This window comes from Crinia signifera, chromosome 5 (assembly GCF_055691185.1).
Source record: "Crinia signifera chromosome 5, ASM5569118v1, whole genome shotgun sequence".
In the NCBI taxonomy this organism is placed as follows: domain Eukaryota; kingdom Metazoa; phylum Chordata; class Amphibia; order Anura; family Myobatrachidae; genus Crinia; species Crinia signifera.
In genome coordinates this window covers 10,488,796-10,507,112 of record NC_139221.1, presented here as the reverse complement: position 1 = coordinate 10,507,112, position 18,317 = coordinate 10,488,796, and the positions used below count along the sequence as shown (strand labels likewise).

The 18,317-nt window shown below is 48.9% G+C and overlaps 1 protein-coding gene across 1 annotated transcript; it reads left to right on the top strand.

The window, feature by feature from the left end:
- Nucleotides 1–591: 591 nt before the first annotated feature.
- ARF1 (ARF GTPase 1) lies at nucleotides 592–16,690 on the top strand. Its single transcript, XM_083186673.1, has 5 exons — nucleotides 592–748; nucleotides 12,973–13,159; nucleotides 13,239–13,349; nucleotides 14,509–14,633; nucleotides 14,738–16,690. The coding sequence occupies exons 2-5, from the start codon at nucleotides 13,012–13,014 to the stop codon at nucleotides 14,897–14,899; spliced, it is 546 nt and encodes a 181-aa protein (XP_083042799.1). The 5' UTR covers nucleotides 592–748; nucleotides 12,973–13,011; the 3' UTR covers nucleotides 14,900–16,690.
- Nucleotides 16,691–18,317: the final 1,627 nt, after the last annotated feature.

Below are 18,317 nucleotides of genomic sequence, written 5' to 3'. Positions count from 1 at the left end.
TGTTGGCATGGAGTTAAGTTAGTTTATTTTAGATAGTTTGTGGCGAGCGTAGAACCCGGAAGTAGCACGGCGCCATGCTGGCAACGTGAAACTACACAAGTACCGTCCCTTGCACCATATTTATGACCCACACAGAAATGGCACTTGCACCACATTATGCCCCATATAGTAATGCCCATTACACCATATTACACTGCACACAGTAAGACCCCTTGCATTATATTATACCCCACACTGTAATACCCCTTATACCCCACACTGTAATACCCCTTACACCCTATTATGTTCCACACAGTAATGCTCCTTACACCCTATTATGCCCCACACAGTAATGCCCATTACACCATATTATCCCCAATTGGAAGCCAAGACAGTGACCTGAGTTCCCCTATGTCATGTCCCCATCACTAATAGTATAGCACCCTGGCTCTGCACCACTCAGTCCCCGCAGCAGCCAATCACGCAGCTCCTTCCACACTGCCGGGAGAGACTCGAGCGCTGATTGTCTGCCTGTGCCAGTCACACACTGCGCCCCGCCCCCTCCCCCGCTTCCGGACGCCATGTTATTGACGCACGCACCTGACGTAGCGCGCTCTCTCTGCCTCCTGACGTGGCCGCCGGGATCCGCCATCTTGTGCCGGACAAACCAACGCCTCACAGAGACGCGGAGAGAAGGGACGGGTACGGCGCCGAGAGCAGGACACAGGCAGCGGGCGGGACACGAGCGCGATCCGCGGCCCAGATACAGGTGAGGCGGACGTGGCGAGGGAGGACAGGCCGCCCGGCTCATGGCTCCGGACGGCTGTGGGGAGGCCCGGGGGATGGAGGGTCGGCTGGGGCCTGGGAGGTAGGTGGATGTGGAGGGGTGAGCATCAGTGATTAGGTGGCTGGTATGGGGGTGAGGTGAGGGAGTGGAGCAAGGTGAGTAGAGGGTGGGGGGAGACTGGAGCGAGGTGAGTAGAGGGTGGGGGGAGACTGGAGCGAGGGGAGTGGAGCTGGGGGGTTGGGGCAAGGTGAGTCATACTAGCCTACCTGACCCTCTCCTCCATGGACACCATGCTCTGCTCCTGTAGGATTGCCAGCACCTGTGGGGAGCTAGGTAACTGATAAGAAAGGTGTCACCACAGGTGCTGGCAATCATACATTACCAGGGAAGTCCAGGAACAGAGCATTGTGTCCTCCTGGAGAGGGGCATGCTGGGAGGTATGGATAATGTAGGATTGCCAGCACCTGTGGGGAGCTAGGTAACTGATAAGAAAGGTGTCACCACAGGTGCTGGCAATCCTACATTACCAGGGAAGTCCAGGAGCAGAGCATTGTGTCCTCCTGGAGAGGGGCATGCTGGGAGGTATGGATAATGTAGGATTGCCAGCACCTGTGGGGAGCCAGGTAATTGATAAGAAAGGTGTCACCACAGGTGCTGGCAATCATACATTACCAGGGAAGCCCAGGAACAGAGCATTGTGTCCTCCTGGAGAGGGGCATGCTGGGAGGTATGGATAATGTAGGATTGCCAGCACCTGTGGGGAGCTAGGTAACTGATAAGAAAGGTGTCACCACAGGTGCTGGCAATCATACATTACCAGGGAAGTCCAGGAACAGAGCATTGTGTCCTCCTGGAGAGGGGCATGCTGGGAGGTATGGATAATGTAGGATTGCCAGCACCTGTGGGGAGCCGGGTAATTGATAAGAAAGGTGTCACCACAGGTGCTGGCAATCATACATTACCAGGGAAGCCCAGGAACAGAGCATTGTGTCCTCCTGGAGAGGGGCATGCTGGGAGTTATGGATAATGTAGGATTGCCAGCACCTGTGGGGAGCTAGGTAACTGATAAGAAAGGTGTCACCACAGGTGCTGGCAATCATACATTACCAGGGAAGCCCAGGAGCAGAGCATTGTGTCCTCCTGGAGAGGGGCATGCTGGGAGGTATGGATAATGTAGGATTGCCAGCACCTGTGGGGAGCCAGGTAATTGATAAGAAAGGTGTCACCACAGGTGCTGGCAATCCTACATTACCAGGGAAGTCCAGGAACAGAGCATTGTGTCCTCCTGGAGAGGGGCATGCTGGGAGGTATGGATAATGTAGGATTGCCAGCACCTGTGGGGAGCCGGGTAATTGATAAGAAAGGTGTCACCACAGGTGCTGGCAATCCTACATTACCAGGGAAGCCCAGGGACAGAGCATTGTGTCCTCCTGGAGATGGGCATGCTGGGAGGTATGGATAATGTATGATTGCCAGCACCTGTGGGGAGCTGGGTAACTGATAAGAAAGGTGTCACCACAGGTGCTGGCAATCATACATTACCAGGGAAGCCCAGGAGCAGAGCATTGTGTCCTCCTGGAGAGGGGCATGCTGGGAGGTATGGATAATGTAGGATTGCCAGCACCTGTGAGGAGCTAGGTAACTGATAAGAAAGGTGTCACCACAGGTGCTGGCAATCCTACATTACCAGGGAAGCCCAGGAGCAGAGCATTGTGTCCTCCTAGAGAGGGGCATGCTGGGAGGTATGGATAATGTATGATTGCCAGCACCTGTGGGGAGCTAGGTAACTGATAAGAAAGGTGTCACCACAGGTGCTGGCAATCCTACATTACCAGGGAAGCCCAGGGACAGAGGATGTTCTCCCTCTTGGAGAGGGTCATGTAGGCGAGTATGAGGTGAGTGGAGCTGGGGGAATGGGGGACTGGAGCAAGGCGGGCGGAGCTGGGGAGAGGGGTAAGGTGCCTAGGGTGGGGAGCAAAGGTGAGCTGGGGGTAATGGACATGGCGGCTGGAGAAGATGAGCCGATGGATGAAGACAACCTTTCTAGATTGTTGTCCTTCATAAGGGAACACTTTGGGCGATATCTGACTGCTTGTTAGTTTTTCCCACCTTGTTCCTCAAGACACAGGTCTAGTCCAGGTTGTAGTGATAGCCAGGCTTGGGTACAGGTGGTTGAATGAAATGATGCATTTTAGTGACCATGCACTACATAGGACACTCTGGAGAGCCACTTGGACATAGGCCCATATTCAGATCTGATCGCAGGACAAAAACATGCGCACTGCAGGTGGGGCAGATGTAAAATGTGCAGAGAGTTAGATTTGGGTGGGGTGTGTTGAAACTGAAATCTAAATTGCAGTGTAAAAATAATGCAGCCAATATTTACCCTGCACAGAAACAACATAACTAAACAAATATATATCTCTCTGCACGTTACATCTGCCCCACCTGCGGTGCAGCATGGTTTTTCCCATTTTGGGAACAAATTTGTACTGCGATCAGAACTGAATATGGGCCTTAATCTGATTTGCAGCAGCTAGTGGCCCCTGTGGAAAGCGGCTGCTATTAATTCTGGGCCTGACATCCACGTGTGCTCAGTGCCTGTGTGCAGGTCATGTGATAAAGCAGTGCGTGTAGTTAATGTATAGCAGGACAAGGCACACCCTGTATTATAAAGGGTGAGGGCTTCATAGAAGGGAGTCTTGTATGCCTTTAACTACATACTAGAGACTTCACCGTATCCATCACGATACACAATAATATCAAATTAGCCTTTATTAACGTATGTTATAACTATTTGAACAATAATTGGCATATTAAAGAATTTTTGCAGGTTGAATGTTTCTTGGTAGCACCTGCCAATAGGTTACCCCACGATGCGAGAGAAAAGACCTATTCTCTAAATGTTTCCCATCCCTAGTCTAGAAGAATTGGGAGGCAGATGAACGACAGCAGCAAGGATGTGGGACGCTGCTGGGGGGCAGACTGCTGGTATGAGGTTCCCATAATAGCTGCAGTGAGTGGTCTTCCTACACCTTGCTATAGTAATTCCTAGTCCCTGGTCTCCTGTAGCGTTGCAGCTGGGTCTCACAAGTTATAAATAGACCATTCATGCTTCTGCATTTGGCCTGATCCAGCCCTCGCCTTTTCCTGTAATTCCAGCATTACTTGAAAATTAACATGATGGTTTCTGGGCTGTGTTCTGTGTTGCAATAGTACAATCCGCAATGAGGTCACACTTTTTTAAAGGTCCCCCCTCCAAAAAAACCCACAAAATGTAATGTCTTAGTATGAATCATGAAGTTACAGTTCAGTGTGACCCTGACATTGCTGCTGTTACATAGTACAGTAGGCAGCACAGCTTTGCGGTAGGCTAGGGAATACTACAGTCATTGTATAACTTGTACTGCCTGTGTAGTTCTACATAACTATATAATGTGGCTGCAGATAAGAACCACATGGCCCATCTTGTCTGCCCCTTACTATCCTTTAGTTAACTCAACCATATTTGATCCTCGGTTCTTTGTAAGGATTTCCTTATATCTAATCCCAGGCTTGTAAATTACTTTACTGTATTAGCCTCTACCACCTCTGTCGGGAGGCTATTCCACTTATCCACTACTTTCTCTGAAGTCATTTTTTCCTTAAATTTCCCTGAACCTCCCTCCCCCTAGTGTCAGTGCAGGTCCTCATGTTCTAATACTACTTTTCCTGTGAAGAACTTTTCTTTTTCGTCCACTAGGGGGCACAGGAGTTCACGCTGGGTATGCGAGGTGAGGTAGCAGAGCGTGCACCTAAGGGTTACAAAAATGTACCCAGCATGCTCCCTGCCTCCCTTCTCCCTCATAACCCGCCCCCTGACCCTGGGTCACCAGTTTTTTCTTTGGTGCCAAGGAGAGAGCAGCACCATTATCGCGGCTGTTAGAACAGCCATGGGTTAGAGCTGCTGCGGCAGGTGCTCTTTTTTAGTGAATCACCGGCAGCGCAGCTCCATCACTCGGCGGCGGCGACGGCAGCGCTGGCGACTGGGCTGGGGACTTCCGTCGCGGGACCCTCTCTCGGAGGCTCCCGCATGCTGCACTCCGTCCCCGGGCAGGTAAGCGGCGGTTCCCTGCTTGCAGGGAGCCGCGTCTAGCAGCCATTCTGGCACTTGCTGGGTTTAGAGACGGAGGCTGCTGGGATTCTCCCCCACACCCTGCTCCTAGAAGCCTGGTGTGTGTGTAGTATTTCTCCTCTCCTGCTGCTGGCTGGATTGTTGAGTTTTGCTGATGTCTTCTTTCCAATATCATTGGAAGCTTGAAGACAGCCTGGGATCTACAGCTAATGCTGTATATTGGGCCTGGTAAGTACTTGAGTGGGTGACCACATAGGAACACCAGGTGATGGATTGCCCCAGGTGTCCCAGCTCCTCATTAAGGTCCTAATCAGCAGCCATTCTGGCACTTGCTGGGTTTAGAGACAGAGGCTGCTGGGATTCTCCCCCACACCCTGCTCCTGGAGCCTGGTGTGTGTGTGGTATTTCTCCTCTCCTGCTGCTGGCTGGATTGTTGAGTTTTGCGGATGTCTTATTTCCAATATCATTGGAAGCTTGAAGACAGCCTGGGATCTACAGCTAATGCTGTATATTGGGCCTGGTAAGTACTTGAGTGGGTGACCACATAGGAACACCAGGTGCTGTAGGAGTACGGAGGGTGTAATGGTTAGCATTACTGCCTCACAGCACTGAGGTCCTGGGTTCGATTCCCACCATGGTCCTAACTGTGCGGAGTTTGTATATTCTCCCTGTACTTGAGTGGGTTTCCTCCGGGTACTCCGATTTCCTCCTACAATCCCAAAAATAAAATAAAAATATATATATATATATATATATATATATATATATATATATATATATATATATATATATATATATATTTTTGCCCCAGGTGTCCCAGCTCCTCATTAAGGTCCTAATCAGCAGCCATTCTGGCACTTGCTGGGTTTAGAGATGGAGGCTGCTGGGATTCTCCCCCACACCCTGCTTCTGGAGCCTGGTGTTTGTGGTATTTATCCTCTCCTGCGGCTGGTACTCTGATGCTGTCTTCCTTCCAATATCATTGGAAGGGATGAAAGAAGAAAACACTGTCACCATTCATAGTATTGGCTTTGCATATACGGTGTCTCCCTTTCAGCTTGCTGAATTGTTGAGTTTATCTGCCCATACCAAATGGCTTTGCTAAAGCTTTGTGGGTAAGGCTGCAAGTGTGTTGCTTGGGTGTCAGTGTTGTAACTGCTGGTGTTTTTTGTCTTTTATCATGGACAGTATGCCTAAGGCTTAACCTGGCAAGGAGACTCCATCTCCGATGCAGCGTACCTGTAGGGTATGTGTGGACATACTCTCTCGGCAGGAGGAGGATATCTGTTCCAGGTGTTTGGCACTTGAAGCAGATCTTCTGCTGCCTTCACAGCAGGAACCGGCCTGGGCTTCGACCTTGACTCAGGTATTGACATATTGACCGCTTGTCAACTCCTTACCTCCTGCGCCCCTGCCCCCTGTGCCCATGCCCCCTGTGGCAGTGGCCAGCACCAGTGTTGGGGCAGCTCCTGCTTATGTAGCGCCCGCTTGGTGGCAATCCTTTGCACAATCTGTGCAGGGGTTGACGGCTACTCGGGCGGGCAGGGATTCCAGGAGGCAGTGTAGGCAGCAGAGTCTCCGCGTTCCGATTCGGATTCCAGCTCAGTGGCGGAATCCGCAGGGGGCGATGACACTTTGTCCTCAGTGGAGGTAGAGTCTCTGATGCAGGAGGTTAAGGCAGTCCTCCAGAGGTAGGATGAGGCTCCTGCCCCTAAAAGTAAAGACCTGCTTTTTAAGCGTCTTAAGAAAGTATCGGCCCAGCTCCTGCCTTCGGCCCTCATGGAGGATTTATTGGAGACTGCGTGGTCTCAACCGTTTAGAAAGTTCCAGCTTTCCAAGCGACTTACTACTTTTTAACCTGTTCCTCCCACAGAGAGGGCTAAGTGGGAAAATCCTCCCCTGGCGGATGATCATGTTGCGCGATTAGCTCGCGCTTCAGTACTGCCCATTTCGGATTCTTCATCTTTGAAGGACCCCTCTGAGAATTTCCTCAGGACTGCTTTTCACAGGCAGTGGCCATTGGGTGTACCACGCTTGCCGCGTCATGGGTGGCCAAGGCAGTGTCTGAGTGGGCGGGCAAGGTGGAGAGAGGTTTGTCCGACGGCACTAGTCCTTCCTCTAGATTTTCCTCATCCACTAAGGGAGCCAAGCCCTGCACCAAGCAGCCCTGGGCTACCAGACGTCCAGTGGCTAAACAGGTCAGGGAGGTGGTATCCAGGGGCTATGCCCTGACATTCCGGTTCCCCCCTCCTCAGTGTTATTTTTGCACGGGTCTTCCAAAGGACCCAGCGAAACAACAAGTGCTACAGCTTTCCATCTGCTCTCTTTTGGACTCGAACGTCATTGTTCCAGTTCCTCAGGAGCAGAGGGGTCAGGGGTTCTTCTCCACCCTATTCTTGATTCACAAACTGGATGGTTCTCACCGTCCTATCCTGAATCTGAAGTCGCTCACTATTGTTCTGCGAGTGCCGAAGTTTCGCATGGAGTCCCTGCGTTCGATCATTCTCTCACTGGAGCCAGGGGACTTCATGGCCTCGCTAGATATACTTCACATCCCCATCCGACAGGAACATCAGCACTTTGAGGTTCGCCCTTCGGGTCGAACACTTCCAGTTCAGGGCGCTACCTTTTGGTCTATCTACGGCTCCCAGGGTGTTCACCAAGGTGATGGCGGTCAGGGCTGCACACCTGCACCGGCTGGGGGTTCGGATGATTCCATACCTGGACGGCCAACTGATTTTGGAAAGTCCCCAGACCTACTACGGAGTCATTTGCAGGTCGTGATTACACTTCTGTTATCTCACGGTTGGAGGATAACCTGGAAGAAATCGTTTCTTACTCCTTCCCAAAGGACACTTCACTTGGGAGCTCGGCTGGGCACTCGGTTGTAGAGAGTATATCTTCCAGAGGATAAGATCCACTCCCTTCAGAGGAAGATTTGTTCCCTTATAGGTCACAGAAGGGTCTCAGTACACAAGTGTATGGTGGTGTCTTCGACATGGTAGAGTATACACAGTTTCACTCGCGCCCACTTCGGCTTTACACTCTCAGCCAGTGGACAGGAGATCATACTCGTCTAAGGAGTCAATTGATCACACTGCCCCCAAAGGTTCGCCTGTCTCTCACATGGTGGTTAAAGACAGACAACTTGTCTCAGGGCCGCCCGTTTTGGATTCCAACCTGAGTCTTGCTTACCACGGATGCCAGCCTACGGGGCTGGGGAGCGGTTTGCAATTCTCAATCTTTTCAGGGTCGCTGGACGGCTCAGGAGAGTCGCCTTCCGATCAATCTCCTGGAATTGAGAGCAATCCTTCTGGCTCTTCAGAGGTTGGGGTCCCTCATCCGAGGGTGCCCTGTAAAGATCCGGTCCGACAGCACCACGCCTGTGGCCTTTATCAACAGGCAGGGCGGGACACGCAGCAAAGGAGCGATGAAAGAAGTTTCCAAGATATTCAGGTGGGCGGAGAAACAGATTTCTGCAATCTCTGCAGTCTTCATCCCAGGGGTTCTCAATTTTGAGGCAGACTTTTTAAGTCGGCAAGATAGTGTACGCATTCCCCCTGTTTCAACTCCTACTTCGCCTTCTGTGGAAGTTCAGGAAGGAGGGAGGAATGATGATCCTAGTGGCCCCAGATTGGCCCCGTCGAGGTTGGTACGCGGATCTATGGAACCTGTTGGTAGCCTCTCCTCTGAGTCTACCTCTGCGTCCAGACCTAATTTCACAGGGGCCATTCCGACACCCGGACTTGAGTCGCCTGGCTTTGACGGGCTGGCTGTTGAGGTGTCCCTCTTTAGAAGTTTTCCGGGCACTTCAATCGTCTCCTTTCGAGCCTCTGGAGGAGGTGGATCTGAAATGGCTGTCCTGGAAGGTGGCTTCTTGTTGGCTATTTCCTCAGCACGAAGGGGGTCTGACATGAGTGCATTATCATGGAAACCGTCTTTTCTGGTATTTCACCCGGACAGGGCGGTTCTTTGTACCAAACTGGATTTTCATCCAAAGGTGGTGTCTGAGTTTCACCTTAACCAGGAAATACTGGTGCCTTCTTTTCCAGGTTCTTCTGAAGCTGAAGCTTCTCTTGATGTAGTCCGTGCGTTGCAGATTTATCTTCGCAGGACTAAGTCAACTTGTAAGTCGGGTTCACTGTTTGTGTTTTATGGGGCCAATAAGAGGGGCTGGCCCGCTTCCAAACAGTCCTTGGCGAGATGGCTCAGATCAGTGGTTCGCCAAGCGTATCTTTCCGCACTGATTACTCCCCCGGAGGGGATTACTGCACATTCTACCAGGTCTGTGGGTACATCCTGGGCCGCTAATCGAGGCGTCTCGGCTGAACAGCTCTGTAAGGCGGCTACTTGGTCCTCTTCCCAGACCTTTATCAAGTTTTATGCATTTGATACCTTTGCATAGGCTAATGCACAGTTTGGTAGACATGTGCTTTCCGCAGTCCAGGAGCGTCCCCCACCCGTGAGGGGACAGCTTTAGGACGTCCCAGCGTGAACTCCTGTGCCCCCTAGTGGACGAAAAAGAAAATAGGATTTATGGTCTTACCTTGATAAATCCCTTTCTTTGAGTCCATAGGGGGCACAGGACGCCCTCCCAGACGCACCTGGTAGCGGGGCTTCCTATGTAGGAAAGTTCCATGGCTTTAGGGCCTGTATGCTATGTGGGTGTGCGTTTGCTCTTCCTTCTTCTCTGGCTCTGCTCCTACCTTGGGCTTGCTAACGAAACTGGTGACCCAGGGTCAGGGGGGCGGGTTATGAGGGAGAAGGGAGGCAGGGAGCATGCTGGGTACATTTTTGTAACCCTTTGGTGCACGCTCTGCTACCTCACCTCTCATACCCAGCGTGAACTCCTGTGCCCCCTATGGATTAAAAGAAAGGGATTTATCAAGGTAACACCATAAATCCTATTTTCTAGACCTTAACGTACCAGTGACCTATACAGAACTGGGCACAGTATCTAGATGAGGCCATACCAGTGACCTATACAGAACTGGGCACAGTATATATATGAGGCCGCACCATTGACCTATACAGAACTGGGCACAGTATCTAGATGAGGCCGCACCAGTGACCTATACATCACTGGACACGGTATCTAGATGAGGCCGCACCAGTGACCTATACAGCACTGGACACGGTATCTAGATGAGGCTGCACCAGTGACCTATACAGAACTGGGCACAGTATCTAGATGAGGCAGCACCAGTGACCTATACATCACTGGACACGGTATCTAGATGAGGCCGCACCAGTGACCTATACAGCACTGGACACGGTATCTAGATGAGGCCGCACCAGTGACCTATACAGCACTGGACACGGTATCTAGATGAGGCCGCACCAGTGACCTATACAGCACTGGACACGGTATCTAGATGAGGCTGTACTAGTGGCCTATACAGTGGCATTATTACTTCTCCCTGGTGCTGATTCCTCTCACTATGCACACAAGCATCTGACTTGCCTCCTCATTGCTGTAAGGACTCCTGTAGTAGTGGCTCCTAGATCCCTCTCCTCAGTAGTTTGCATTATAGGGCCATTTATACTATGTTTAGCCTTTAGGTGTTGGAGACCCAAGTGCATGACTTTGCATTTATTTTTATGCTGAACTGTAGCTGTCATGTTCTTGACCGTTTCTCTAGTCTATCCTGATCCTCCAGCATTAGGTTTACCCCTCCAGGTGTGTCTACCCTGTTTCATATATTTGTCATCAGCTGAAGGTGGTGGTATTTCAGCTAACAGCCGCCTTACTGGTGAGCGGAAAGTGACCTCTTTGGGTGCCCATCAGCATCCGCTCTTTAGTAGAGTATAACCGGTTTATGCTGCTATTTCTGAGCTGTGATTATTAGTTCTGTCCCTGCACACTTTGCACGGCTCCTGGCACTGGGGCTTGTATGGTGGACATTGTCTTCTCCTGGCGGAGACAGCACTGAGCCACCTGCGATCAACCTCTACCCTGAGCTGGTATTATAGAGCCTAATACCAAATTCACATCACATTGCAGGGTTGGACCTGGCTCCGGCACTTTAACATTAAACTCTGGTTGCCCATTTTACATAGGGTGACCTGCCTAATGACTTATGGCCGATGACAAATGCCTTTGCCCCTGCTCTGATTGGCCTGTGTGCCAGTCAAAGAACAGGGATTACCATCCATCAGTGAACTATTGATGGTCACATGGTATATGTGGTACAATCCATACACCACATACACTCCCATGCTGTGTTAAGGTGCCCATACATGAACATAGTTCTAAAGCCATCGCGTGTAGTTCACATTGCGACGTGTTTATTTGGCATGCGATGTGCACTCCCGCGTAGTCTCATCACATTCCAAAGAAGGGTACTTGTGTATTATCACGGCGCCCCCGATATTAAGTCGCACGATTTTTCATTGCATGCCATACACCCGATGCACAGCGATGCGATTTAAGCCCCCTATACGATTTTGAATTGTATAAGCACCCTAATGTGTGCTTACAATGTTAAATGCACCCCCAGTATGAACTCTGACCTTTTCATACCCCCACTATCCACGTCGGCGTGGAGTTGATTTTATGTGGCGAGCCACCGAGCCCGAAGCATGGCGAGCGCACGCGTATTACTTTACATGTCTTCCGCGTCCCCTCGCCGGGCTCGCTGCACTCGCCAAGCTATATAAAATCAGCTCCACACCGATGTGGATAGTGGGGGTATGAAAAGGTCAGAGGACGCGTTCCGCCGCCGCTCGCCACGCTTCGGGTTCACGTTCATACTGGGGGTGGCGTGGGGGTGCATTTAACATTGTAAGCCCCCATTAGGGTGCTTATACAATTTATTATCGCATTGCATTGTATGCCATATACAATGCCATACAATTTTAGCACTGTAGAACATCGCGGAACATCGCATGCCTTATGATCTGCGATGCAATGGGCGCCGTGATAACACAAGTACCCAAAAAAGTATATGCGGCCAGTACTTTCTGTACTAGGTCGCATCTAGTTGTAAACGCACGCTGTTGTAGCGCATCGCATGCGATTCGGTACAAAACTCACACATCACGTATCGTACCATTACAGGGCCATGGTCTCCCTGAGTGTGCACAGCGCCACCTGCCTGCACATCCCCGGGGCTCACAGTGGCAGCATTTTATTCTAGCTTGGTGATAAGTGCACCGGACATAACAGTGATAACAGGAATGTATTCTGAAGAGCTGAAACGTCTAATTCAGGGGTGTCCAAACTTTTTGCGACAAACGCCAGATTTGGTGAGGTGAAAATGTGTGGGGGCCGACCATTCAGCATGACATTCTTTGAAACATTAATCACATCAGAATGGTCCCCCACTCTGCCCCCATTTACTCTGTCCCACAGCATGCCCCCACTCACTGTATGTCCCCCAGCTTGCCCCTTCACTGTATATTTCTCACAGTCTGCCCTCATTTACTGTATGTTCCCCTGCCTGACCATCCTTCACTGTATGTCCCCCCCCCCCCACACCTTTCTCTGAATGTCCATCATTGCCTCATTCACTGTATGTCCCCAAGCCTGACCCTCCTTCACTGCATGCCCCCACTTCCCTTCTCTGTATGTTTTCCAGCCCAGTTGTATGTTGTGTGAGCCAGAGGATGGAGAGGCAAAGCAGGCACTGCAAGGACAGGAGACAGATGCTTGAGTTCCTGTTGCCGCCCTCCTCCGCTCTGCATGTTACGTGAGCAAGCTTTCCCCTTGCTTATACGCTCCCCGCACTCTGCTGTCACTGTGATTGTGGCGGAGGGACGATATACGATTTAAGCAGGGATTGGACTCCTACCAAAAGACACCAAACACATCTCATTGTGGTGACCCTCACCTCCTCACTGCTGCAGACAGTCAGGTAAAGGAGCACTTGCCAGCGCCGCTCCTTCAGTTTCCTGTGCTGTGCGTCCCGCATCTGATGCTCCGCCCGCTTTGGCTGGAGGCTGCGGACTGCTTGATGTGACGGCCCGGACTTTGGACTTGCCTGGTTTAATTAGTCCTCATGTGAAGGACGATTACACTGTCTATTAGATGTGAGAGATGGGGATAGAGTAGGTTTCACACCCACCTTATGCCGCTGCTTTTCCTCTACAGGTTTTTCTTGCCACTACTTGATCCCGTCACATCAGCAAAATGGGGAATATGTTTACAAACCTCTTCAAGGGTCTCTTTGGGAAGAAGGAGATGCGGATCCTCATGGTGGGACTGGACGCTGCCGGCAAAACCACGATTTTATACAAGCTGAAACTGGGGGAAATAGTCACTACAATCCCTACAATAGGTGAGAGACTGCGCCGATGGCAATAGCTTTATGTCTGTGCCATATCCTCTGTATTTTATACACTGTTTCTTTCTCCCAGGTTTTAATGTTGAGACAGTAGAATATAAGAACATCAGTTTCACGGTGTGGGACGTGGGCGGTCAGGACAAGATCAGACCCCTCTGGCGTCACTACTTCCAGAACACACAAGGTGAGGGACGCTGACAGGGTAACTGCCCAATGCTCTCCTTGCAGGAGGTGCTGATATTTATTCATTGGGAGGGGTGAGCGTTGTTTCCATATTATGCAATGGTCACCTGGCATTCTACCCTCTTTACAGTATGTTGTCCGTTGTATTCCAGTCTTCAATATAAGCTGTTAATAGTCATTTCTGTCGCTCATTCATTTGTCATTTCTGTCGCTCATTCATTTGTAAGTTTCTCATTGTAATTTTGGGGCTATGTGCTGAATTGCTTTGCCTGTATATGTTTGTTTACTGCCCTTAGTTGGTGCAGAGCTCTCCAAGACTTTTACAGTAGACGGGGCTCATTGGACTCTGCTTATGGCAAAGGTGCCTTCGCTGTGTCTGAACTAAAGGCCTTTATTCAGATCTGATGGGGTGGGGTGTGTTGAAACTGAAATCTAAATTGCAGTGTAGTATTTACCCTTCACAGAAACTAAATAACTCGCACAAATCTAACTCTCTGCACAAGTTAAATCTGCCCCACCTGCAGCGCGGTTTTGCCCATTTTGAGAACAATTTTGCACTGCAATCAGATCTGAATAAGGGCCAAAATCTCTAATAAGCATATACACTGACATAATCTGCCTGTCAGACCCACAGACCCTTTATCTGACACACACTCTGGGAGATGTCAGTGTATGGCAGAGATATCTAGGTTCCTCCCCTGTGGCGGAACGGGGAATGTTGTCTGTCTGGACTGCCATGGCAGCACATACCATTCCAGATGCGGGCTGTAAGGTGTAATTCTTCTATACATTAGCACACTCCCACCCATAGCGTCTCGCCAGTACGCATTTTAGTTGAAATCTTAAATGCATAGAATGTTTGAAGTGGCCATGGTAAATGGGATAGATTGGCGACTGAAGGTCCACACAAACCGGGTGTTTTTGCCCAGCGTGTATGGATAACAGTGATTGGGAAAATCGCTGGGCTGAAAAACCCGCAGTGCATACACACTGAGTATTTCGCCTGTTTTGGCAATCATTTATCGTTTGTATGGGCTTATCGGCGATATCATTAATAGAGCAAGTCTAGTGTCCACACAGTTTGGCAATTTTTATTAGATCGTAAGGGTGAAGTATGCTGAGCTGTATAAGGTAACGTGACTGTCACTGTACCTGCACAGGTCTGATCTTTGTGGTGGACAGCAACGATCGGGAGCGAGTGAACGAAGCCCGGGAGGAGCTGATGAGGATGTTGGCGGAAGATGAGCTCAGAGATGCTGTTTTGCTGGTCTTTGCTAACAAACAGGTAGGGGATTGGTCGGTGCCGCCCTCCCAACGGGAACGGCCCTGACAAACAGTCTGCGGCAGGTTCCGTAACTCACAGCTAACTCCTTTTATCGCTTCTTCCAGGATCTGCCCAATGCAATGAATGCTGCAGAAATCACAGACAAGTTAGGACTGCACTCCCTTCGCCATAGAAACTGGTACATTCAGGCCACCTGCGCCACTAGTGGAGATGGTCTCTATGAAGGACTGGACTGGTTGTCCAATCAGCTCCGGAACCAGAAATGAAACCACCCAATCATACTCATTATTTTTTTTTATTATATTTTTTATTTTTATTTCTTGGGCTTTTTGTTTTTGTCCCTGTCCCATCTCTTCATGCCTTCCGCCTCCCTCTACGCTTCTCTCTAACGTGGCAAACTGTTCTACTTTGCGGTATTGAGTGCCGGAACCAGTACATTGCTGTAAATGTGGCAGCGAAGAGCCTGAATACAGTTGGGTATCTTATTTAATGTAAATAGTTTATTTTGTTTGTTTCCAATGAGGCAACTTCTGGTACTCCTATGCAATATTCCTTATCAGATCAACTTGTAGTACTGGAAGGAGGTGTAGATCCATGCGTGTTCCAGGCTGCGGTATTCACCGTTACATTTTCTATTATATTGCCAGTTTACCTCCCCCTAGCTGACATTGTGCATAAGGCTTCCTCTAGCGGTGGCACCGATAGCAGCTGGTTCAGCTGCATTGCTGCTGGGATGTCCCAAGCATGGCAGCCCCCCTCCTTCCCTTAAAGGGATCATCAGGGCGGGCCGTCTTTAAAAACGCACAACAATATGACCTCACTGGCGCTGAAGAGAGGATCGTGTCACACTTAAGGGGTTAAACTCAGTGCTCCGTTTCTTTGCATGGTTAAAGAACAGGTCCAGGTTCATCGCTATGCTTCTGGACCTGTCTGCATTTTGCAGCTTATGTGCTAATGTTTGTGATCGAGTGACTATTAGAAACCTATTTCATGTATGTCTTAAACAAGAAGCCACAGGAGCGTTAGTCAAAGCGGGCAACTTGATTTTGTTGCGTCACACTGGAACTAATAATTTTTTGTGTTGGGATTCTTTTTAGCCCGGTTATGTTTTGGGTGGGGGTTGGAACTTGCAGATCTTGCTGTGCTGATGTCCCTCTTTTTGTTTTTTAGTTTAACTTATTTAAAGAATTCAAAACTCTCATACGTAAAGTAACGGCAGCTGACTGATATCCAGGGAACGATGAACCAATTAGATCAGGGAGACTTGAGTGATGTCACCCATTCCTGCCGATTTGATTCGCTACGTTCTCCTTGAAACTGGTGTTTTGTGGAAAGTCTCTGCTGTGTTTATCTAGCAGTTTGTGTATTCTTCACTTAAAGTATTTTGGTTTCTTTGCATCAGTTTTGGTACATGAAAGGGGGGGGGAGAGGCACAAAGTGTACCCCTGGTTTCCTCTGTCCAATGTTAAAGCAGCCACCCCACAATCTGCTACTCCTAGCTGTCCTGTCTGGGTGTTTCTGGGGCTACCGGACGAAGACGCGTGTAATCTAGAACAAAGAAGTATCCGTGTTACACCCCACTTACTCTATCCATTCTCTTCCTGCATACAGACCCGCTCCACAGGTCTCCTCCTCTGCTCTTGGTGGCGGCCTATTGCTTGGGTAGGATGGGGGGGTACGTCCCTTCTCCCGGACTAGGTGACAGCTGAGCGCAGTATGCAGCAGCCCTACATGTCTCTGCCCGACATGCAATCATTCCACTGCCGAGCGCAGTCTCCTCTCTGAAATCATTCCCCGGCGGCATGCCTCGTGCTGCAAGGCTCAGATTTGCCATTTGATAATGAAAACTTTCTTTTATTCTTATTTCTGATCAACACTGAAAAGCTGGAGCCGTTGGAACTCGGAACCGTAAAAGACCCGTCTGATCTGGTTCATCTAGTGATGTGGAATCTTGCTTTCAGTAAACCAATTGTAATCAACTGTTTTGTAAACTTGTTTTCATTTGGACAAACAAGCACTGTAATTACAGCTATTAGAATAAAACTCCATCTATTTCACCTTTGCCTGCCTGTCTGTGTTTAACGCAAGTTCCAGTATTACACCAATGTATACGTATGTGCGTGTATAGAATATATACTAGGCTAAATAATGGGGTATTGCACAAAGCGCTTTGTTCTCTGAATCCAGTTGTCTAATACGTGAGCACCACGTAATAAGTGGCTTGTGACGGACATTCAGGAGTAGTGTGTGGGAGGGGCCGTTGTTCTCTGTATTTAGACGAGATAAAGACTGCGCTGTTTGAGATTGAAGCAAAATCAAATGTAGTAAACAATATAAACTACAACTTCATTAACCCTTTGAGTTCCAACATCTGAGATGTTCAAAATGTCCACTAAAAATGCCAGCGTCTCACTTTGTTCTATAAATTCAAATAAAAAAATGTGTGAATTTTTTTTTTAGTCAAATATTTATTTCCTATATTAGGATAAATATTGTGATAAATATTGTAAGTCATTATTATGAATAAAAAATATTTGCTTAGCTATTTTCACACCTATTTTGACAGTCACTCAAAAGGTTAATAAACCGGCCGATAGAAAACGATAACATTTAATCCATAACCTATTCTCTCATTAGTGTAAGCCTATATATAATTGAAAATGTATCCTAAATGCCAATTTCTAACAAGCAAGGGTTAATAATCTTCACAGCTGGAACGTGAAGATTAACCTCTATTAACCGTTGCGTGTATGAATGTTAGAAATTGGCATTTAGGATAAATTGTGTATTATAAATAGGCTTACCCTAATGAGAGAATATTTTATGGTTTTCTACCGGCTAGTTTATTAATGAGATTGTAACTATTTATATTGTTTGTTATAATTTGGTTTGCTTCAATCTCAAACAGAGCAGTTTTTATCGTTTTGTGGTTGGGTTTTTCTGAAGGCTGATTATCCCTTTAAGACCGCAGCGGATTGAGATTGTAAAAGGATATATCCACAGTTATCTTTTCTATTCTTTGTATTTAGACCCCTGTTCTAACAATCTGCTCTGGATGTTGGTACTTCTCTTTAGTCCATTCGGGGTAATAATGGTCTTGTAAATACCGTATTTTTCGCTCTATAAGATGCACCTAGTTTTAGAGGATGAAAACAGGGAAAAAAATAATCTGACCCAAATAGTGTAATAAAATATTTAATATTGTATGCGCCCCCCCCCCCCCCCCCCCCCACCGGTACTTGTCAGCTTACTTACAGAGGTCCGGGCAGCAGGTATCATGCAGTATCCTGTGTGGTCCATTTGGCGAATGGGAAATCATCGGTGGGGTCCCTGTGGTAGATGGGAACTAGTAGCGCTATTAGTTTCCATCTGCCGCAGGGACCCCGCTGATGATTTCATATCCGCTGAACGAACCCCACAGCATACTGCATGCTACCTGCTGCCCGGACCTCTGAGTGAGCTGAAAATACCAGGAAGGGGCAGCGGGCATACAAGTACCAGGGGAAGGAGTGGAGCGGGCCGTGCTGCAGCTCCTGAGATGTACGCTTTATTTATTTTTTGCAGTATGCACTCCATAAGACACATACTTTTCCCCCCACTTTTTTTAGGGAGTAAAAAAGTGCATCTTATGGTGTGAAAAATACAGTAACTTATGAAGCTTTCCGGATATCCATTCTTGAGCAC

Bases quoted from the DNA above. Each gene is read 5' to 3' on its own strand.
- ARF1 (XM_083186673.1), top strand. From the start codon at position 13,012: ATGGGGAATATGTTTACAAACCTCTTCAAGGGTCTCTTTGGGAAGAAG. The intron at 13,350-14,508 runs GTGAGGGACGCT...GTACCTGCACAG, and splicing joins CTACTTCCAGAACACACAAG to GTCTGATCTTTGTGGTGGAC. The intron at 14,634-14,737 runs GTAGGGGATTGG...CGCTTCTTCCAG, and splicing joins TGGTCTTTGCTAACAAACAG to GATCTGCCCAATGCAATGAA.